This window comes from Hylobates moloch, unplaced genomic scaffold (genome assembly GCF_009828535.3).
Source record: "Hylobates moloch isolate HMO894 unplaced genomic scaffold, HMol_V3 SCAFFOLD_2, whole genome shotgun sequence".
NCBI lineage: Eukaryota > Metazoa > Chordata > Mammalia > Primates > Hylobatidae > Hylobates > Hylobates moloch.
This window is the reverse complement of record NW_026652277.1, coordinates 1113185-1132848: the sequence shown is the minus strand read 5'-3', so window position 1 is coordinate 1132848 and position 19664 is coordinate 1113185. Positions and strand designations below refer to the sequence as shown.

The following is a 19664-nucleotide window of genomic DNA, read 5'->3' as shown; positions in this document are numbered from 1 at the left end:
GATTCCTCAGGGATCTAGAACTAGAAATACCATTTGACCCAGCCATCCCATTACTGAGTATATACCCAAAAGATTATAAATCATGCTGCTATAAAGACACATGCACACGTATGTTTATTGCGGCACTATTCACAATAGCAAAGACTTGGAACCATCCCAAATGTTCAACAATGATAGACTGGATTAAGAAAATGAGGCACATATACACCATGGAATACTATGCAGCCATAAGAAAGGATGAGTTCATGTCCTTTGTAGGGACATGGTTGAAGCTGGAAACCATCATTCTCAGCAAACTATCTCAAGGACAAAAAACCAACCACCGCATGTCCTCACTCATAGGTGGGAATTGAACAATGAGAAGAACACATGGACACAGGAAGGGGAACATCACACACCAGGGCCTGTTGTGGGGTCGGGGGAGCAGGAGGGATAGCATTAGGAGATACACCTAATGTTAAATGACGAGTTAATGGGTGCAGCACACCAACATGGCACATGTATACATATGTAACAAACCTAAACGTTGTGCATATGTACCCTAAAACTTAAGGTATAATAAAAAAAATAAAAATAAAAATCTTCCTATTTCTTATTTGTAATGTATGGTACTCAAGCACATTTTCTGGCTTCTTCCTCTCCCCCATCCTCTGTGTAAATTTCCCAAATCCTGTGGATTCGGTCCTTGCTGTGCTCTCTGGGTCCCTCCCACCAATCCACTCCTGAGGGCGCTTCCTAAGTCCTCATGCACCATGTCCAGCCCTGGCCTCCCACCCAGTGTCCTGGCCCCTTCTCTCCTCCTGTGCAACCGAGCACTCACTCATGGGCAACAGTACTGCTGTCCTTCCGGAAAACCCTTTCACAGCTCCCATTGTCTATTGGTGAAGAGCTAGATCTTCAAGGCCTCTGTGACTGATTTCCACCTGCCTTTGAAGCTTCGCCACTTTCCCACACGTCTCCCACAGGCTACAACATCCCGCAGAATACGCAGATTACACAGAATGCGCCTGTGCCCTTTCCCATCCGTGCCTCTGGCTGCCATGCCCACTCTGCCTAGGACGCCTCCTCCCGCCACCTGTGCAGAAGCTCCCTGGCTGTGAGTCCGTCTCTCCCTTTTCCTCCCTCGCCGTCGCTGTCATGCTGGTGACATTCCGTGTACAGCACTTCTGCGACATTTCTCATACGACTTCTCTTGCTGCAGCCGTTTCTGACCGCGTCATCTCCCTCGGTCCAGGTTTCGCGTCTCCTGTGTAGGGAGCGTGGTGCTGGCCGTGGGGGTGGGAATCATGAAATGAATATGCAAACAATGCACTTCTTGGGCCACGTAATTGTGCTGAGTGTGGCAGAGTGTGGAGCCAAACGGAGCTGGGAATCAATGAGGGCTGAAGGGAAAGCAGTTGCTTTTTTCTACAGCTCCAATTTCCACGGAATCCAAAGAGGAGGAGCAGGCCGGGGCCTCACGGGCCACAGCACTTATTCCTGAAGAGTTGTCCATTTCCACCAGAGACTGCACGTGCACCAGTCATGAACACTGAAACTTGTTAGGGATCGTTATCAATGTGTTTCCCGTTTCTCTAAATACCTGCTTTAACGAAGCTGGAACCTGCGGGGTGGTTTCTGCATCGCGATGTCATCCTTGTGAACCATTTCTCAACAGTCCACATGTCACTGACGGCCTGAGTGAGATGGTGGCTCCCACCCCTGGCAGAGTCAGTAGCAGCCGCCCACCCCAGCTCCCTGTGGCCTTAGATCCTGGTCCCATCTCCTCCTCCACTTCTGGGACCCCCGCTGGGAGGCAGCCCCCGCCACCAGGATGGCTGAGAGAGGAGGAGGCCTGGACCTGGAACCCGGCAGCTGCTCACAAACCTTCCTGGGGGAGGAAACTCAGGGGGGCTGGTCGTGTCCTGTTCTGATTAAAGCGGCGTGGGGAAGTCTGGTCACTTCCTGAGCTCAGGAGCAGTCCATTCCCACCAGGGAGGGGGCAGTGGGTAGACAACAGAACCAGGACCATGGAGTTCTCTTCAGGCACAGAAACAGGGGCTGCTGGGAGAAGCTGGGGTGAGCGGAGAGAGCAGTGGACATGGGCAGGAGGCGGGGGCTGTGCTAGACCGCTTTGCCTGGAAGGAAGGAGACTGGACAGACAGACCCCAGCTGCAGAGCCACGGGGGCAAGGATGCCGCTGGGCCTCTGCGGGGCACTCCCCCCGTGCTCAGTCCCTCCCAGCCCCGAATTCTCCCTGGCTGTCACTGGTAGCTGCTGACACCACCCTTTTATCTCATAAAGATAGATCCCGCGGTGGGGCCCAGAGAGGGCAGATGCCCTCAGGGCTCAAGAACTAAGTTCTCAGGGGAGAAAAAGTCACATCAGAGGAACAAGTGTGTGAGAAGTGAGAAGTGCTCATGACCAGCCCAGCACCGTTTGCCATGGGGAAGTTGATTTTATTTAAGATGGGAGGGAGGTCTGTTTCTGGCGTGACATGAATTTGCGTGTCACCTCTTCCAAGAAATGGTCCAGACATGTATTTACCAGGTAACTCCGTGGACGTGGCTGCGATCAGCGGCTAACAAGTCTCTGTGCTGCCCTCACTTCGCCTGGGATCCGGGTCCAGCCGGTGGCTGTCACATCCCAAGGCTCCTGGGCGTCCACAACATACCCGCCACCTCCAGCCGAAGGGCCTGGATGGTGGATTTGTTATTGGATCGGCAACACTGACCCGTCTAATGACACGGACTCCCCAGGGAGCCCCTGCTTGGAGTCGTTGGTGAAAATTCTGACTTGTGTCCTCAAGGAATTCACCATCTAAGTGCAGAGAAAATACACATCCACACAGACCTGTTAGAGCAGAGCAAACAAACATTGGCTCGTGTCTTCCAGCTTCTCCTTAAACAAAGTGATGGATATTACACTTTAAGGACGTCACGTTGGGGGTTGTTTTGAGGTTTCTTTGTTTTGTTTTGTTTTCAGTCCCTGAAGAGAGTATCATTTTTGTGGATGGGGTTCCTTTGACTATGGTTAAAATGACACATCCAGCCTCCTTTCTGTGTTAGTGTGACAGGTTCATCAGCTCCTGTCCTGCGTTTCTGTGTTAGTGTGACAGGTTCATCAGCTCCTGTCCTGCGTTTCTGTGTTAGTGTGACAGGTTCATCAGCTCCTGTCCTGTGTTTCTGTGTTAGGGTGAAGGGTTCATCAGCTCCTGTCCTGCCCTGATCCCATTGGAGGACAGGAGAAAGCACAAAGGTGGTTAAAGGTTGGGCAGGAAGCCCAGGCCGCAGCCAGCACTGCTCCCACTCACAGGAGACCTGGGACTCAGAGGTGGACAAAACTGCCCTGGTAGTAAGTTTGACCTCAAAACTCTGCTCCTCTGGTGCCTAAGGAGCATTTCAGCAACCTTAAGGATAACAGAGGCACTTTGAGTGCCGTCTCCAGCCGCCATGGAGCAAATGGGAATCCCTCAGGTAGGCGGTCACCCATGACGGCCTGGGCACACAGAAGCCTCGCTTCCCAGCTCTCAAAACGCAGTTTCCAAGGTTTCCTAACCCAAGGAAACCGCTGTTGTGAGACCCTGAAAAGGCCGAGAAGGAGGGAGACGGGGGCCATGGGCCACGCTGCTCTGACACTGTCTGTGTCCCCAGGCCTGGACGCTCGGCAGGCGCAGGTCGTGGCCCTGTCCTCGGGGACCAAGTGCATCAGCGGCGAGCACCTCAGTGACCAGGGGCTGGTGGTGAATGACTGCCACGCGGAGGTCGTGGCCCGGCGGGCGTTCCTGCACTTCCTCTACACGCAGCTGGAGCTGCACCTGAGGTGAGCGGCTGGTGACGGGCTCCAGGGTAGGCGGAAGCCACGGCTGGGGGCTGCCAGGGAGATGCCTGGCTCAGAACACGCTTCCCTCTATCCTGGCACAGGGTGAGCCAGGAAGCATCCCTTTTTATTCAGACTAGAGACATCCCTGGCGCACCAATAGAGCCACCGTGCGGGCTGGGAAGATGCTAAAATTCCAGGCTTCCTCCTTACTCCACGTTTCCCTCCAGAAAACACCTTTGCAGCCCTCGTCCTCCCGGGCAAGGCCACCCTCTCCTGGCCTCGGTTCCCCACGCCCCCTACATTCCTGCACTGCCCCCTTTTCCGCCGTTGCCCTCAGAGAACATGAGTGCAGTGTCCAAGGAGTGGCTTGGAGACGCGCTGTCTTCTTGCCTCCTGTGCCAAGTACATGTGAAGAGGCTGCTGAGGCCCTGAGAACTGTGCCCCAGTATTGGAATTCCCAGGGTTCCGTGGCCTGCTCTGGCCGTCAGGCAGAGGTGACTGTCATGGGGCAGCCTCCTGTCCCTGAGACACCTTAGACGGGAGCGAAACCCAGGTGGTTTGCAGCATGTGGCCTCTCCGACACACCCCCAGGCTGGGCCGTTCAGTCCCGAGGGCTCACTGTGGGCCCCTTGCCCGAAACACTCCCTCCTGTGTCTCCTGTCTACGCTTTCACATCCCTTGAAGCCGTCTGTGTTCCTCAAATCCACAAGTAATGGGACCTTGGGGGGCTTTGGCAAGGGTCATCTCCGTGCCCATCAGCTGTGCAAAAGCCACACAAAAGGAGAAAGGCCCACGTGTAGCCCTAAAAGCAGACGCTGCTGAAAACAACACCTTAACACACTCAGCTCATTTTTTTTTTTTTGAGACGGAGTCTTGCCCTGTCACCCAGGCTGGAGTGCAGTGGCATGATCTCAGCTCACTGCAACCTCTGCCTCCCGGGTTGAAGCAATTCTCCCACCTCAACCTCCTGAGTAGCTGGGACTACAGGCATTCACCACCACGCCTGGCTAATTTTTGTATTTTTAGTAGAGACGGGGTTTCATCACGTTGGCTAGACTGCTCTCAAACTCCTGACCTCAAGTGGTCCACCCGCCTCGGCCTCCCAAAGTGCTGGGATTACAGGCATGAGCCACTGCGCTCAGCCCACACTCAGCTCATTCTTATCTGAGCCTCCGAGCAGGGAGCCACAGGTTGAACCCATCCCTCAGTTCCCTGAGGCCTACAGGGTGCAGCAGGAGTTGGATATGGGGGAACAGAAATATCTCCGAATGTAGGGAAGGATTTCTCCTAAATGTCCACCTGCTCAACTGGGACTGTCTCCAAGATCCCTCGCTCTTGTTTGTGTCAGAGCAGGCAACTGGGCCAATATTTACCAGGAGCTGGTTACATGCTTGGTGCTGTGCCACCAGCTAGGGAATCCATAGACAGGTGCACCCGACGCCTGCCCTGCATGGGGAACCAGCACAGGGGAGGGGGGGGTCCAGGGCAGCCATGTGGCTGACAGGCCCTGCGCCAGGGTCCAGGCTTGGGACACATTTGCCAAAGGTCCTGGGGGAGGCAGCTGGGGCAGTGGAGGACAGTGGCTGTGGGCAGAGTGCAGGCACAGAGGCAGGAAGGTTGCTGGATGCCACAAGGGCTTCCTGTGGAGAAAATGTCTGTTCTGTTGCCTGTGTGATCTCAGGGCCCCACAGAACACAATCCATCACCCATGGGGCAGAACACGCGAAAACAGCAAGACCGGCAGAAAGTAGATGGCCAGGAAGCAGGGGAATAAACACCGGGAAGCAGGGAATAAACACCGGGGCGCAGGGAATAAACACCCAGAGGCAGGGAATAAACACCGGGACGCAGGGAATAAACACCGGGATGCAGGGAATAAACACCGGGAAGCAGGGAATAAACACGGGGAAGCAGGGAATAAACACCGAGAAGCAGGGAATAAACACCGGGATGCAGGCAAATGAACACCGAGACGCAGGGAAATGAACACCGGGATGCAGGGAATAAACACCGGGATGCAGGGAATAACCACCAGGATGCAGGGAATAAACACCGAAGAAGGAAATACAGGCGCATTCGTTCAGCGCCCGCTACGGTGGGGCTGACGTGAGGCTGCTCAGCTCGAGCTTCACAGCTGGTGGGGGTTTTGCAACAGGCCGAATCATTCAACATCAGAGAGAGGCTGGGACCTCTCCCGCCCCACCTGGGTCATGGCTGGATGCAGAAGGAAAGCCGTTTCCCCGCGGCTCTCCACTCCCGCCTGTGCTGGTGACTGAGCCCAGGCCTTCCTACAGCTCCTTTCCTCCTTTTAATCACGCACAAGCTGCCAACTTAGGCTACATCAAACCCACAGTCCACCGTGAGGTATGGCCACGAGCAGCACTGGCAAATCCACAGAATCACAGGTGTATAGACAGATAGATGTGGGTGAACAGCAATGGGAAAAAATGGCTTGGTAAAAGATAATGGTGGGGCCGGGTGCGGTGGCTCACGCCTGTAATCCCAGCTCTTTGGCAGGCCAAGGCGAGTGGATCACCTGAAGTCAGGAGTTCAAGACCAGCCTGGCCAACATGGCAAAACCCTGTCTCTACTAAAAATACAAAAATTAGCTGGGTATGGTGGCATGCACCTGTAATCCCAACTACTCAGGAGGCTGAGGCAGGAGAATTGTTCAAACCCAGGAGGCAGAGGTTGCAGTGAGCCAAGACTGCACCACTGCTCTGCAGCCTGGGACGAAGCGAGACTCCATCTCAAAAAAAAAAAAAAAAAAAGATCATGGTGGCTCACACCTGTAATCCCAGCAGTTTCGGAGCCTGGGGCAAGTGGATCGCTTGAGCCCAGGAGTTCCAGACCACTCAGGGCAACAAAGCAAGACCCTGTTTCTATGAAAAAGTAAATAAATTAGCCTCACATGGTGGTGTGCACCTGTAGTCTCAGCTACTTGGGAGGCTGAGGCAGGAGAATCACTTGAGCCCAGGAAGCCGAGGCTAGAGTGAGCCATGATCGCGCTACTGCACTCCAGCGTGGGCAGCAACAGAGCAAGACCTTATCTTTAGAAAATAATAATAACCCTGACAGGTAAATGTCGAGGGGGGTAAGAAAGCAGGGTTTCTGCCAGTCACTTTCACATTCACGTAGTTTCATTGCTGCCTGTTCTAGAAGTGTTGGTGCAGGGAAAAGACACACTATGGGGTGTGAAGAAAAAACCTGGGGGCCAGGTGCAGCAGCTCACACCTGTAATCCCAGCACTTTGGGAGGCTGAGGTAGGCAGATCACCTGAGGCTGGGAGTTCAAGACAAACCTGGCCAACATGGTGAAACCCCATATCTACTAAAAATACAAAAATGAACTAGGCATGGTGGCACATGCCTGTAATCCCAGCTACTCGGGAGGCTGAGTATTGCTTGATACCCAAGGCAGAAGAATTGCTTGAACTCAGTGGGTGGAGGTTGCAGTGAGCCAAGATCGCACCATTGCACTCCAGCCTGGGCGACAGAACAAGACTCCATCTCAAAAAAAAAAAAAAAAAAAAAAAGGAAAAAGATAAAGAAAAAACTTGGGGAACAACTCTACAAAACACGACTCAAGCGTTCACCTGGTTGGAATGTTTCTGGTTTGGTTTGTAATAAATGACCCCAAACCTCTTTGTGACTCTAGCAAGCGGCGCGAGGACTCGGAGCGATCGATATTTGTACGGTTAAAAGAAGGTGGCTACCGGCTGCGAGAAAACATCCTCTTCCATCTCTACGTGAGCACCTCCCCCTGTGGAGACGCAAGACTCCACTCTCCCTACGAGATCACCACAGACCGTAAGAGACAATGCTTTTACCTTCTGTAGGCCAACAGCCCCCAGCTCCCTCTATCTGGGACTCTGTCCTGGGCTTTCACAGACCAGTGCGGGGGCGTGGTGTGTGGGGCCCTTGGGTACTGGAAGGGGATTGCGTCTACAATTAGTGGGATAACCATGCCTCCAAAATCTTAGTCTGAAATGCTCAAGTGATTGGCAGAAGAGCAGTCTGAGGCCTAAAATTAGCCACCTAATTGCCATAGTTCTCTGCTTTAATCACTCAGACAATCTCTGTACCCTGGGCTGGGACAATGGAATGAAGGGAAGGCCAGTGAGAGTTACGCAGGCTGGGAGCAAATTCCAACTGGCTCTGCTTGCCTTCGCTCACAGTGTTGGAGGGAAAAAAAGCTCAGCTTTTGCAACCAAGCCAGGGATGAGTGATTCCCTGCAAAGGGGTCTCCCCAGGTGAACTGTAAAGTTCCATTGCAAACCTGCCGTGTAAGCATTTATTGGTGGGGGTGGGACAGAATGCATCCATGCAGCCCCCGCCCCTCTGTCCTCTCCATCAGCAAAGGGCAGTGATGCTGTGATTGCCAGGGTCGGAGGGCAGGGCATGGGGCAGGGTGGGGCTCTCCCTTGATGCCACCCTTGACATCAGCAACTCCATGATAAAAGAAAAGGTGCTTCAGGGAAACTCCTCTCTTTCATTTTAATGATGAAATCCTATTGCTTAGTGCTATCTGCATATGTCACACACATATGTATATACCACATACACCACACACACACCACACACATACCACACAACACATAGCACATACACACCACATATGCATACCACATATGCATACCACATATACCACACACACCACACACATGCCACATATACCCACATGCATATCACATACACTACACACAAACCACATACACCCCACATATACCACACCACACACACCCTACACACACTACATGCATACCACATACACTGTACACACACACCACACATACCACACACATGCCAGACCACATACACCACGCACATCACATATACCACAAACATACCACATATACCACACACCACACAAATAGCACATACACCACGCATGCATACCACATATACCACCACACACGTCACACACACCACACATACCATATACACCACATGCATATCACATACACTACATGCATGCCATGTATGCCACATATGCATACCACATACACATGTATGCCACATGCATACCACACACCACACACAGACCACATATACCACACACATATACCACGTGCATATCACATACACCACACACACATTCACATGCTCCCACACCCTTTCCAGAAGCAGCTCCAGGTAGATCTTTCAAGGCAGGCAATGCATGTGGTGTGTGTGGTGTGTGTGCTATGTATGTGGTATGTGTGCTATGTGTGCGGTGTATGTGGTATGTGTGTGGTGTATGTGCTATGTATGTGGTGTGTGGTGTATGTGGTATGTGTGCTATGTGTGTGGTATGTGTGTAAATCTATGTATGTGGTATGTGTCGCTGTGTATGTAGGCATGTGTGCTGTGTGTGCTGTGTGTGTGGTATGTGCTATGTATGTGGTGTGTGGTGTATGTGGTATGTGTGGTGTGTATGTGGTGTATGTGGGCTATGTGTGCGGTGTGTGTGGTATGTGTGCGGTGTATGTGGTATGTGTGGTATGTGTGCGGTGTATGTGGTATGTGTGCGGTGTGTGTGGTGTATGTGGTATGTGTGCGGTGTATGTGGTATGTGTGCGGTGTATGTGGTATGTGTGGTGTGTGTGGTGTATGTGTGGTGTGTGTGGTGTATGTGGTATGTGTGGTGTGTGTGGTGTATGTGTGGTGTGTGTGGTGTATGTGTGGTGTGTGCGGTGTATGTGGTATGTGTGTGGTGTATGTGGTATGTGTGGTGTGTGTGTTGGTGTGTGTGTGTGTATGTGTATGTGTTGTATGTGGTGTGTGTCTATGTGTGTGTGTGTGTGTGTATGTGGTATGTGTGGTGTGTGGTGTATGTGATATGTGTATGATGAGGGGTCCAGTCCTGATAAGGGAGGAAATCTCTGGTAGACATACATGGACAGCACACAGCTATTAAGGCTTGGCTTTGGGCTGACTGTCCTCTGGTGGAAGGCTACATGGCGTTTTAATTACCAAGGTAAGGAAAATTAAGCATTTTTGTAACACTCTGCTGTTGTCCAGGCTTGTCATGCAGCCTCCACCAAAGACAAGAAGGTGTGGGGAAAATGGTGTCTTTAACCTCACATGAGCTTAGCCTGATTCTGCAGTCCTCACATGGGATGCTGGCCCAGAAACATTCCTCCTCCTTTTTGCGGACTTCCCTCCAGCCCCACTGCTTTCCCTTTGGGATGGCTGGATAGGGTTCTCTGTAAGTGGATCCTCTGGGGTGGCTGGATAGGGTTCTCTGTAAGTGAATTTGGGTAGCATTTCCACACCCTTTGGAAATTAAATGAGAGAATCCCGTCAAACTGGGAATGAAGAAAAGGAAGCCTGCATCAGGGACTTTTAAAGGAACTTCCTGCAGGAGGGAGAGAGAGGCAGGGGTGGCCTGAGTACCTGAGAAGTGGACACAGCCCTCCCCAGAGGGAAGGGAGCCCAGTGTGGCCCCACAAGATCACACAGGGCACCCCCCCACTACCAGGCCAACTCAGGAACAGAGAGACAGAAAAACCACCAGGAGTGGCTTCATTTTCACTGGACATATTCAGCAAGCCAGAGCTACATGATACCAGCTCACCCTATAAAACTGTGAAATCTGGTGTACTGCACAGCTATTGGGAGTTTTGTGAAATCTGGTCCATTGGACAGCTCATTCTTCTTTAAAGGGTTGGCATCGTAAAGACCCAACTAGGAACCCTCAGAATCGAGAGGAAAAGTCCTGCCAAATGCCTGGGGTTGGCGCTAATTTATCCAGCCTCTTCCTTGGCTAATGTGTCCCTGGTGGGAGTTGGGAGAGGGCTGAGTGAGAACAGCAGGAGCCTTGTCCACGCCTGAGACCCCGTGTCTCCCCAGGAGACAGTTCTAGTCCATTGGGCCTCCCACGTCTCTGTACATCGATCACCAACTGCAGCCTCTCCAGCCAGCCCTCACTTCCAACTGCAGTGTCTGTGCTTTAGAAAAACAAATACATTCTCCGAGGCACCCTGAGGTTCACTTCCAGACACACAACTCTTTTATTTCATGGTGCTTTTAAGAAGTGGCAGGTGCTGGCCGGGCGTGGTGGCTCACGCTTGTAATCCCAGCACTTTGGGAGGCTGAGGCAGGCGGATCACGAGGTCAGGAGATCGAGACTACGGTGAAACCCTGTCTCTACTAAAAATACAAAAAAAAAATTAGCCGGGCGTGGTGGCGGGCGCCTGTAGTCCCAGCTACTCGGAGAGGCTGAGGCAGGAGAATGGCGTGAACCCGGGAGGCGGAGCTTGCAGTGAGCCAAGATTGCGCCACTGCACTCCAGCCTGGGCGACAGAGCGAGACTCCGTCTCAAAAAAAAAAAAAAAAAAAAAAAAAAGAAGTGGCAGGTGCTGGTAGGAGAAAAAAATAAAGCATTTTTCTCACATTTTTGCAGCAGATATGCCAGGCAAAATTGAGAAACTCCTGCCTGTGCTGTGCCTCTACATTGGGCTGGTGCCGCTCCTCTGCTCTCCTATGTGGAGAGCGTGGAGAAGGAAGGTACTTGGTGAACTCTCCTATAACAGGGACTCGTCTGCCAAAGTCACTCAGTAAAGGCAGGAGAACTCAAGTTCCTGCTGTTCTCTGCTTGGAAGAACCCTTCAGAGAGCAGGCTCTGCATCCTTCGAACTGCCTGAGGAAGGCAGAGACCTTCAGGAGTTGTACAACTCCTGCCATTTCCCCTGCAGAGAGATGCTTTAAGCTCCTTTACAATAAGGGGCAGAGGCCTCCACGTTGCTAACTCAGGCGGTGTATTTCTTTGTTACCCTTTAAAGAGGGTTGGACCACGGATAAGGGGATGCAAGTGGCCAGATTTTGCTGTGAGGGGCTCCTCCAGGGCTAACCAAGGGCAGTGTCAATGGTGACAAGCCCCCAGAGGAAAGGCTGGCGGCGGGAGCTGGACACCTCCAGTTTGCACTGTTCCCAGAGGTCTGCAGCTGGCACTGCCTCCCTCCTATGGATTAACCCTGCAGAAACCCAGCAGCACTTCCCCTCCAATTCAGAGGCCCACACTCCCAAAAGAAGCCCAGGGAATGAAGGAAGCCCTGAGGGCCATGATGTTATTCTCACAAATGCAGCGGCCGCAGAGTGCAGAGAGCTCACTCCCCTCCACCAAGACCTTTGCTGGGGGCCAGAGGAGCTCATCTGAAACCGAAGGAGACTCTGGACAGAGGTCTCAGTCTTCTCCAGTGCTCTCTGCCTCTGACCCCTTCTGGACCTGCCGTGTCTCCTCTCACCAGCACAGTGCTTGGTCCTGGTCACTTCAGCTCATCCCTTCCTCAATCTCCCATTTGGCCTGCATCGAGCTATTGTGCATCTCCACAGGGGCCATGCCTGCTAACCTCTCTCTCAACTGTGCCAGACTTCTCTTTCTCACACATATATACCCATACATACACACACATAAGCACATGTGCACACACACATACATAACACATGTGCACACAAAAACATAAGTACATGTACACACGCACATACATGAGCACGCATGTGCACATACATATACATAAGCATATGTGCACACATACGCACATGTGCAGACATAAGCACATGTGTGCGCACACGTACATAAGCACATGTGTGCACACAAACATGTACATGAGCACATCTGCACATACAGATACATAAGCACGTGTGCACACACATACATAAGTACATGTGCACAAACACACATACATAAGCATATGTGCACACACAAGCACATGACAGGTATCTGATGCATCTATCAATATAACTATGACGTGATTAAGGCAAAGAGAAGTTTCGTGCCCAGGATTGTTCCCCTTCTTTTAAAAATGAAGGAACACAGAGTAGAGCATAAGAAAAAATTTCTGTAGATAGATAGGTTTAAATAATCATTACGGTAAGTGTCATGTAACCAAAGGCCCAGGAGAGAGGCGAGTCTGACTTGGGGATTCTAGGAGCACACTTCTGACTCTCTGGTGGCTGCTGAGTAGCTGCCTCCCAGCAGCAACCTGCTCCAACAGCTCAGCAGGACCAGGGGTTCCCCGAGCCCCAACCACCCGAGGCCCAGGCTCAGGGGCTCCAAGTCTTAGACACAACACGAGGGCCCTGGAGTTGCCATCAAGCCCCACTTTCCTGAGATGCATGTGGCTCAAGAAATTCTAGATGTCCCCATTTTATTTTTCCCCTCAAAAACATCTGTCTAGATAGATCATAAATTCCCCATTCCTGGAGGCCTTAGACATGGTATCAGTGCCAACTGGTCTCAGGTATTTTGGGGGCTGTGTCGCCTGCTAGCTTCAGAAGGCATTCATTCAAGTTTGTTGTTTCTAGCTCTAGCTTATCTATCAGGGTCCCAGGCCGGTGTTTACCAATGCAGCTCACCTCATGCACTCTGGCCAAGATTCTGATACATTTGGGGCAGAGAGTTATCTAAGACTCTAGTTTTCTGAGCACAGGTCGGGTTTTGAGCCACGAGGTTTGAACTCCTTAAAGTTCAAGTCCTCAGACTGGGCATTTGTTGCCTTGCTTGCTTTGTAGCAAGGGCTTGGAGGCGTAGACGGCCTGGTAGCCCGTCTGTGTGCAGAGGCCAGGCAGAGCTTATGGCCAGACTCCCCGCTCTGTGGCGTCATGGGCAGGAAGGAAAAGTGTTTGTGGTGCATCGCGTGTGACCGAGGGGAAAGTTGCTTTCGCGACAGAGACCGCAGACTCAGTCTTCAATGTCATGCGACCCAGGGCTACTCCATTCATCTAAGGTGACTCAAAACTGCCACATCTGTGGCTTTCCCCTGGACCTAGAAGGGCCAGGTCAGTTAAGATAGGGACAAATGCCTGAAAGACATTTATTCCCACAGCCAGGAGAACATGCTGCGTGTGTCTATGTTAGAGTCAGGGTTCCAATGACTGCTCTCAGCGCAGACTCACAGAGGGCGACGGGTCCCTTAGTGGCCCTAGAAGGCCTGGGATAGAACTCAGGCAGTTCTGAAAGAGCCCAGATGGAGCAGAAGATGAGGATCTCTGTACTTCACTGTGGTTGAGCAGCTCCTCTCCTCCCAACCCACCAATGACCTGCCTGCAAATTCTTTCTTGGCATGGTTTTTAAATAACCTGGTAAACTCAGTTCTTACAGCCATTTTCTGAGAACTTAGCAGCTTAAATTCTCCAGTCTGTGTCCAGAAAATGCCAAGAAAAATAGATTATGTCATATACTTACCTACAAGTTCATGCTATGAGCCTAGTACATTTGTTCTAAGCCAATTCTATTCAACGATTAGAAAGGTAGTTCAAGAGATTTAACCAAAATCCCATAGGAAGTCAGGGAATATAAAATACAGTTCCTTAAATTCCTGTCTTCAGATTTTCCCACTGAGTTACAGAAATATGCAAAATATGATAATATCCGTGCAGTGCAGGATAATGAATTTTAATGGCGTTATAATCCAGCATCATCACTATCATCATCATCATCAATCAAATAAGGCAAAGTGCACCCACATGGCCACATGGTAACCACTGTGGATATTATTATTACAATGAATACTGGGTTGCTTCACAGGCAGACTTTCTGGGATATGCCTTTTGAAGACAGTTTGAAAATCTAAAATTTATTTGGTGTATAAAAATATTTTCTTCTTTTCTCATGCCTGTGGTTTGTTTCATTTTTGGTGCTCTCTCTCCCCCTTGTGATTATAGCAACCATGCAATGCTTTTTAGATAAGTCTTTAGCTCCCCAGGGGACAAACCTCTTGATGTTTGTCTCCAACTCCTTTTGATTCTCCCCTAAAAATAAAAGATTCACTTGAACAATTTTCTAAAGCACATCCTCATTTAGAAATGAGGTTCTAGTGGGAGGAGCCAAGATGGCCAAATAGGAACAGCTCTGGTCTACAGTTCCCAGTGTGAGCGACGCAGAAGACGGGTGATTTCTGCATTTCCAACTGAGGTACCGGGTTCATCTCACTGGGGAGTGCCAGACAGTGGATGCAGGACAGTAGGTGCAGCGCACCGTGCACGAGCCAAAGCAGGGCAAGGCATTGCCTCACCTGGGAAGCGCAAGGGGTCGGGAGTTCCCTTTCCTAGTCAAAGAAAGCGGTGACAGACGGCACCTGGAAAATCGGGTCACTCCCACCCTAATACTGCACTTTTCCAACGGGCTTAAAAAACGGCACACCAGGAGATTATATCCCGCACCTGGCTCGGAGGGTCCTATGCCCACGGAGTCTTGCTGATTGCTAGCACAGCAGTCCAAGATCAAACTGCAAGGCAGCAGTGAGGCTGGGGGAGGGGCACCCGCCATTGCCCAGTTAGTTGTTTGATAAGGTAAACAAAGCAGCCGGGAAGCTCGAACTGGGTGAAGCCCACCACAGGTCAAGGAGGCCTACCTGCCTCTGTAGGCTCCACATCTAGGGGCAGGGCACAGACAAACAAAAAGACAGCAGTAACCTCTGCAGACTTAAATGTCCCTGTCTGACAGCTTTGAAGAGAGTAGTGGTTCTCCCGCACGCAGCTTGAGATCTGAGAACAGGCAGACTGCCTCCTCAAGTGGGTCCCGGACCCCTGAGTAGCCTAACTGGGAGGCACCCCCCAGTAGGGGTGGACTGACACCTCACACGGCCAGGTACCCCTCTGAGACAAAACTTCCAGAGGAATGATCAGGCAGCAGCATTTGCAGTTCACCAAAATCCACTGTTCTGCAGCCACCGTTGCTGATACCCAGGCAAACAGGGTCCGGAGTGGACCTCTAGCAAACTCCAACAGACTTGCAGCTGAGGGTCCTGTCTGTTAGAAGGAAAACTAACAAACAGAAAGGACATCCACACCAAAAACCCATCTGTATGTCACCATCATCAAAGACCAAAGGTAGATAAAACCACAAAGATGGGAAAAAAACAGAGCAGAAAAACTGGAAACTCTAAAAATCAGAGCACCTCTCCTCCTCCAAAGGAACGCAGCTCCTCACCAGCAGTGGAACACAGCTGGATGGAGAATGACTTTGACGAGTTGAGAAAAGAAGGCTTCAGAGGATCAAACTACTCTGAGCTACAGGAGGAAAATCGAACCAATGGCAAAGAAGTTAAAAGCTTTGAAAAAAAATTAGACGAATGGATAACTAGAAAAATCAATACAGAGAAGTCCTTAAAGGACCTGATGGAGCTGAAAACCAAGGCATGAGAGCTACATGACGAATGCAGAAGCCTCAGTAGCTGATGCGATCAACTGGAAGAAAGGGTATCAGTGATGGAAGATGAAATGAATGAAATGAAGCGAGAAGAGAAGTTTAGAGAAAAAAGAATAAAAAGAAACAAACAAAGGCTCCAAGAAATATGGGACTATGTGAAAAGACCAAATCTACATCTGATAGGTGTACGTGAAAGTGACGGGGAGAATGGAACCAAGTTGGAAAACACTCTCCAAGATATTATCCAGGAGAACTTCCCCAATCCAGCAAGGTAGGCCAACATTCAAATTCAGGAAATACAGAGAACGCCACAAAGATACTCCTTGAGAAGAGCAACTCCAAGACACATAATTGTCAGATTCACCAAAGTTGAAATGAAGGAAAAAATGTTAAGGGCGGCCAGAGAGAAAGGTCAGGTTACCCACAAAGGGAAGCCCATCAGACTAACAGCTGATCTCTCTGCAGAAACTCTACAAGCCAGAAGAGAGTGAGGACCAATATTCAACATTCTTCAAGAAAAGAATTTTCAACACAGAATTTCATATCCAGCCAAACTAAGTTTCATAAGTGAAGGAGAAATAAAATACTTTAGAGACAAGCAAATGCTGAGAGATTTTGTCACCACCAGGCCTGCCCTAAAAGAGCTCCTGAAGGAAGCACTAAACATGGAAAGGAGCAACCAGTACCAGCCACTGCAAAAACATGCCAAATTGTAAAGACCATCAAGGCTAGGAAGAAACTGCATCAACTAACAAGCAAAATAACCAGTTAACATCATAATGACAGGATCAAATTCACACATAACAATATTAACTTTAAATGTAAATGGGCTAAATGCTCCAATTAAAAGACACAGACTGGCAAATTGGATAAAGAGTCAAGACCCATCAGTGTGCTGTATTCAGGAAACCCATCTCATGTGCAGAGACACACATAGGCTCAAAATAAAGGGATGGAGGAAGATCTACCAAGCAAATGGAAAACAAAAAAAGGCAGGAGTTGCAATCCTAGTCTCTGATAAAACAGACTTTAAACCAACAAAGATCAAAAGAGACAAAGAAGGCCATTACATAATGATAAAGGGATCAACTCAACAAGAAGAGCTAACTATCCTAAATATATGCACCCAATACAGGAGCACCCAGATTCATAAAGCAAGTCCTTAGTGACCTGCAAAGAGACTTAGACTCCCACACAATAATAATGGGAGACTTTAACACCCCCTGTCAACATCAGACAGATCAATGAGACAGAAAGTTAACAAGGATAACCAGGAATTGAACTCAGGTCTGCACCAAGCAGACCTAATAGACATCTACAGAACTCTCCACCCCAAATCAACAGAATATACATTCCTTTCAGCACCACACCACACCTATTCCAAAATTGACCACATAGTTGGAAGTAAAGCACTCCTCAGCAAATGTAAAAGGACAGAAATTATAACAAACTGTCTCTCAGACCACAGTGCAATCAAACTAGAACTCAGGATTAAGAAACTCACTCAAAACCGCTCAACTACATGGAAACTGAACAACCTGCTCCTGAATGACTACTGGGTAAATAATGAAATGAAGGCAGAAATAAAGATGTTCTTTGAAACCAATGAGAACAAAGACACGACATACCAGAATCTCTGGGACACATGCAAAGCAATGTGTAGAGGGAAATTTATAGCACTAAATGCCCACAAGAGAAAGCAGGAAAGATCTAAAACTGACACCCTAACATCACAATTAAAAGAACTAGAAAAGCAAGAGCAAACACATTCAAAAGCTAGCAGAAGGCAAGAAATAATTAAGATCAGAGCAGAACTGAAGGAAATAGAGACACAAAAAACCCTTCAAAAAATTAATGAATCCAGGAGCTGGTTTTTTGAAAAGATCAACAAAATTGATAGACCGCTAGCAAGACTAATAAAGAAGAAAAGAGAGAAGACTCAAATAGATGCAATAAAAAATGATAAAGGGGATATCACCTCCGATCCCACAGAAATACAAACTACCATCAGAGAATACTATAAACACCTCTATGCAAATAAACTAGAAAATCTAGAAGAAATGGATAAATTCCTCGACACATACACTCTCCCAAGACTAAACCAGGAAGAAGTTGAATCTCTGAATAGACCAATAACAGGCTCTGAAATTGAGGCAATAATCAATAGCTTACCAACCAAAAAAAGTCCAGGGCCAGATGGATGCACAGCCGAATTCTACCAGAGGTACAAGGAGGAGCTGGTACCATTCTTTCTGAAACTATTCCAATTAATAGAAAAAGAGGGAATCCTCCCTAACGCATTTTATGAGGCCAGCATCATCCTGATACCAAAGCCTGGCAGAGACACAACCAAAAAAGAGAATTTTAGACCAATATCCTTGATGAACATTGATGCAAAAATCCTCAATAAAATACTGGCAAACCAAATCCACCAACACATCAAAAAGCTTATCCACCATGATCAAGAGGGCTTCATCCCTGGGATGCAAGGCTGGTTCAACATACAAAAATCAATAAATGTAATCCAGCATATAAACAGAACCAAAGACAAAAACCACATGATTATCTCAATAGATGCAGAAAAGGCCTTTGACAAAATTCAACAACGCTTCATGATAAAACTCTCAATAAATTAGGTATTGATGGGACATATCTCAAAATAATAAGAGCTATCTATGACAAATCCACAGCCAATATCATACTGAATGGACAAAAACTGGAAGCATTTCCTTTGAAAACGGGCACAAGACAGGGAAGCCCTCTCTCACCACTCCTATTCAACATAGTGTTGGAAGTTCTGGCCAGGGCAATCGGGCAGGAGAAGAAAATAAAGGGTATTCAATTAGGAAAAGAGGAAGTCAAATTGTCCCTGTTTGCAGATGACATGATTGTATATTTAGAAAATCCCATTGTCTCAGCCCCAAATCTCCTCAAGCTGATAAGCAACTTCAGCAAAGCCTCAGGATACAAAATCAATGTGCAAAAATCACAAGCATTCTTATACACCAATAACAGACAAACAGAGAGCCAAATCATAAGTGAACTCCCATTCACAGTTGCTTCAAAGAGAATCAAATACCTAGGAATCCAACTTATAAAGGATGTGAAGGACCTCTTCAAGGAGAACTATAAACCACTGCTCAATGAAATAAAAGAGGATACAAACAAATGGAAGAACATTCCATGCTCATGGGTTGGAAGAATCAATATTGTGAAAATGGCCATACTGCCCAAGGTAATTTATAGATTCAATGCCATCCCTATCAAGCTACTAATGACTTTCTTCACAGAATTAGAAAAAACTAAAATTCATATGGAACCAAAAAAGAGCCCGCATCACCAAGTCAATCCTAAGCCAAAAGAACAAAGCTGGAGGCATCACGCTACCTGACTTCAAACTATACTACAAGGCTACAGTAACCAAAACAGCATGGTACTGGTACCAAAACAGAGATATAGACCAACGGAACAGAACAGAGCCCTCAGAAATAATGCCACATATATACAATTATCTGATCTTTGACAAACCTGACAAAAACCAGCAATGGGGAAAGGATTCCCTATTTAATAAATGGTGCTGGGACACCTGGCTAGCTATATGTAGAAAGCTGAAACTGGATCCCTTCCTTACACCTTACACAAAAATTAATTCAAGATGGATTAAAGACTTAAATGTTTGACCTGAAACCATAAAAACCCTAGAAGAAAACCTATGCAATACCATTCAGGAC

At 48.8% G+C, this 19664-nt stretch overlaps 1 protein-coding gene across 1 annotated transcript in view; it reads left to right on the top strand.

Moving 5' to 3' along the window:
• The window catches only part of ADARB2 (adenosine deaminase RNA specific B2 (inactive)), a 554344-nt gene that overhangs the window by 492558 nt on the left and 42122 nt on the right, over positions 1 to 19664 (top strand). Inside the window, exons 5-6 of the mRNA XM_032171565.2 lie at positions 3633 to 3801; positions 7459 to 7610. Of these exons, the coding sequence (XP_032027456.1) occupies positions 3633 to 3801; positions 7459 to 7610 (321 nt within the window). The remainder of the gene's footprint in view (positions 1 to 3632; positions 3802 to 7458; positions 7611 to 19664) is intronic.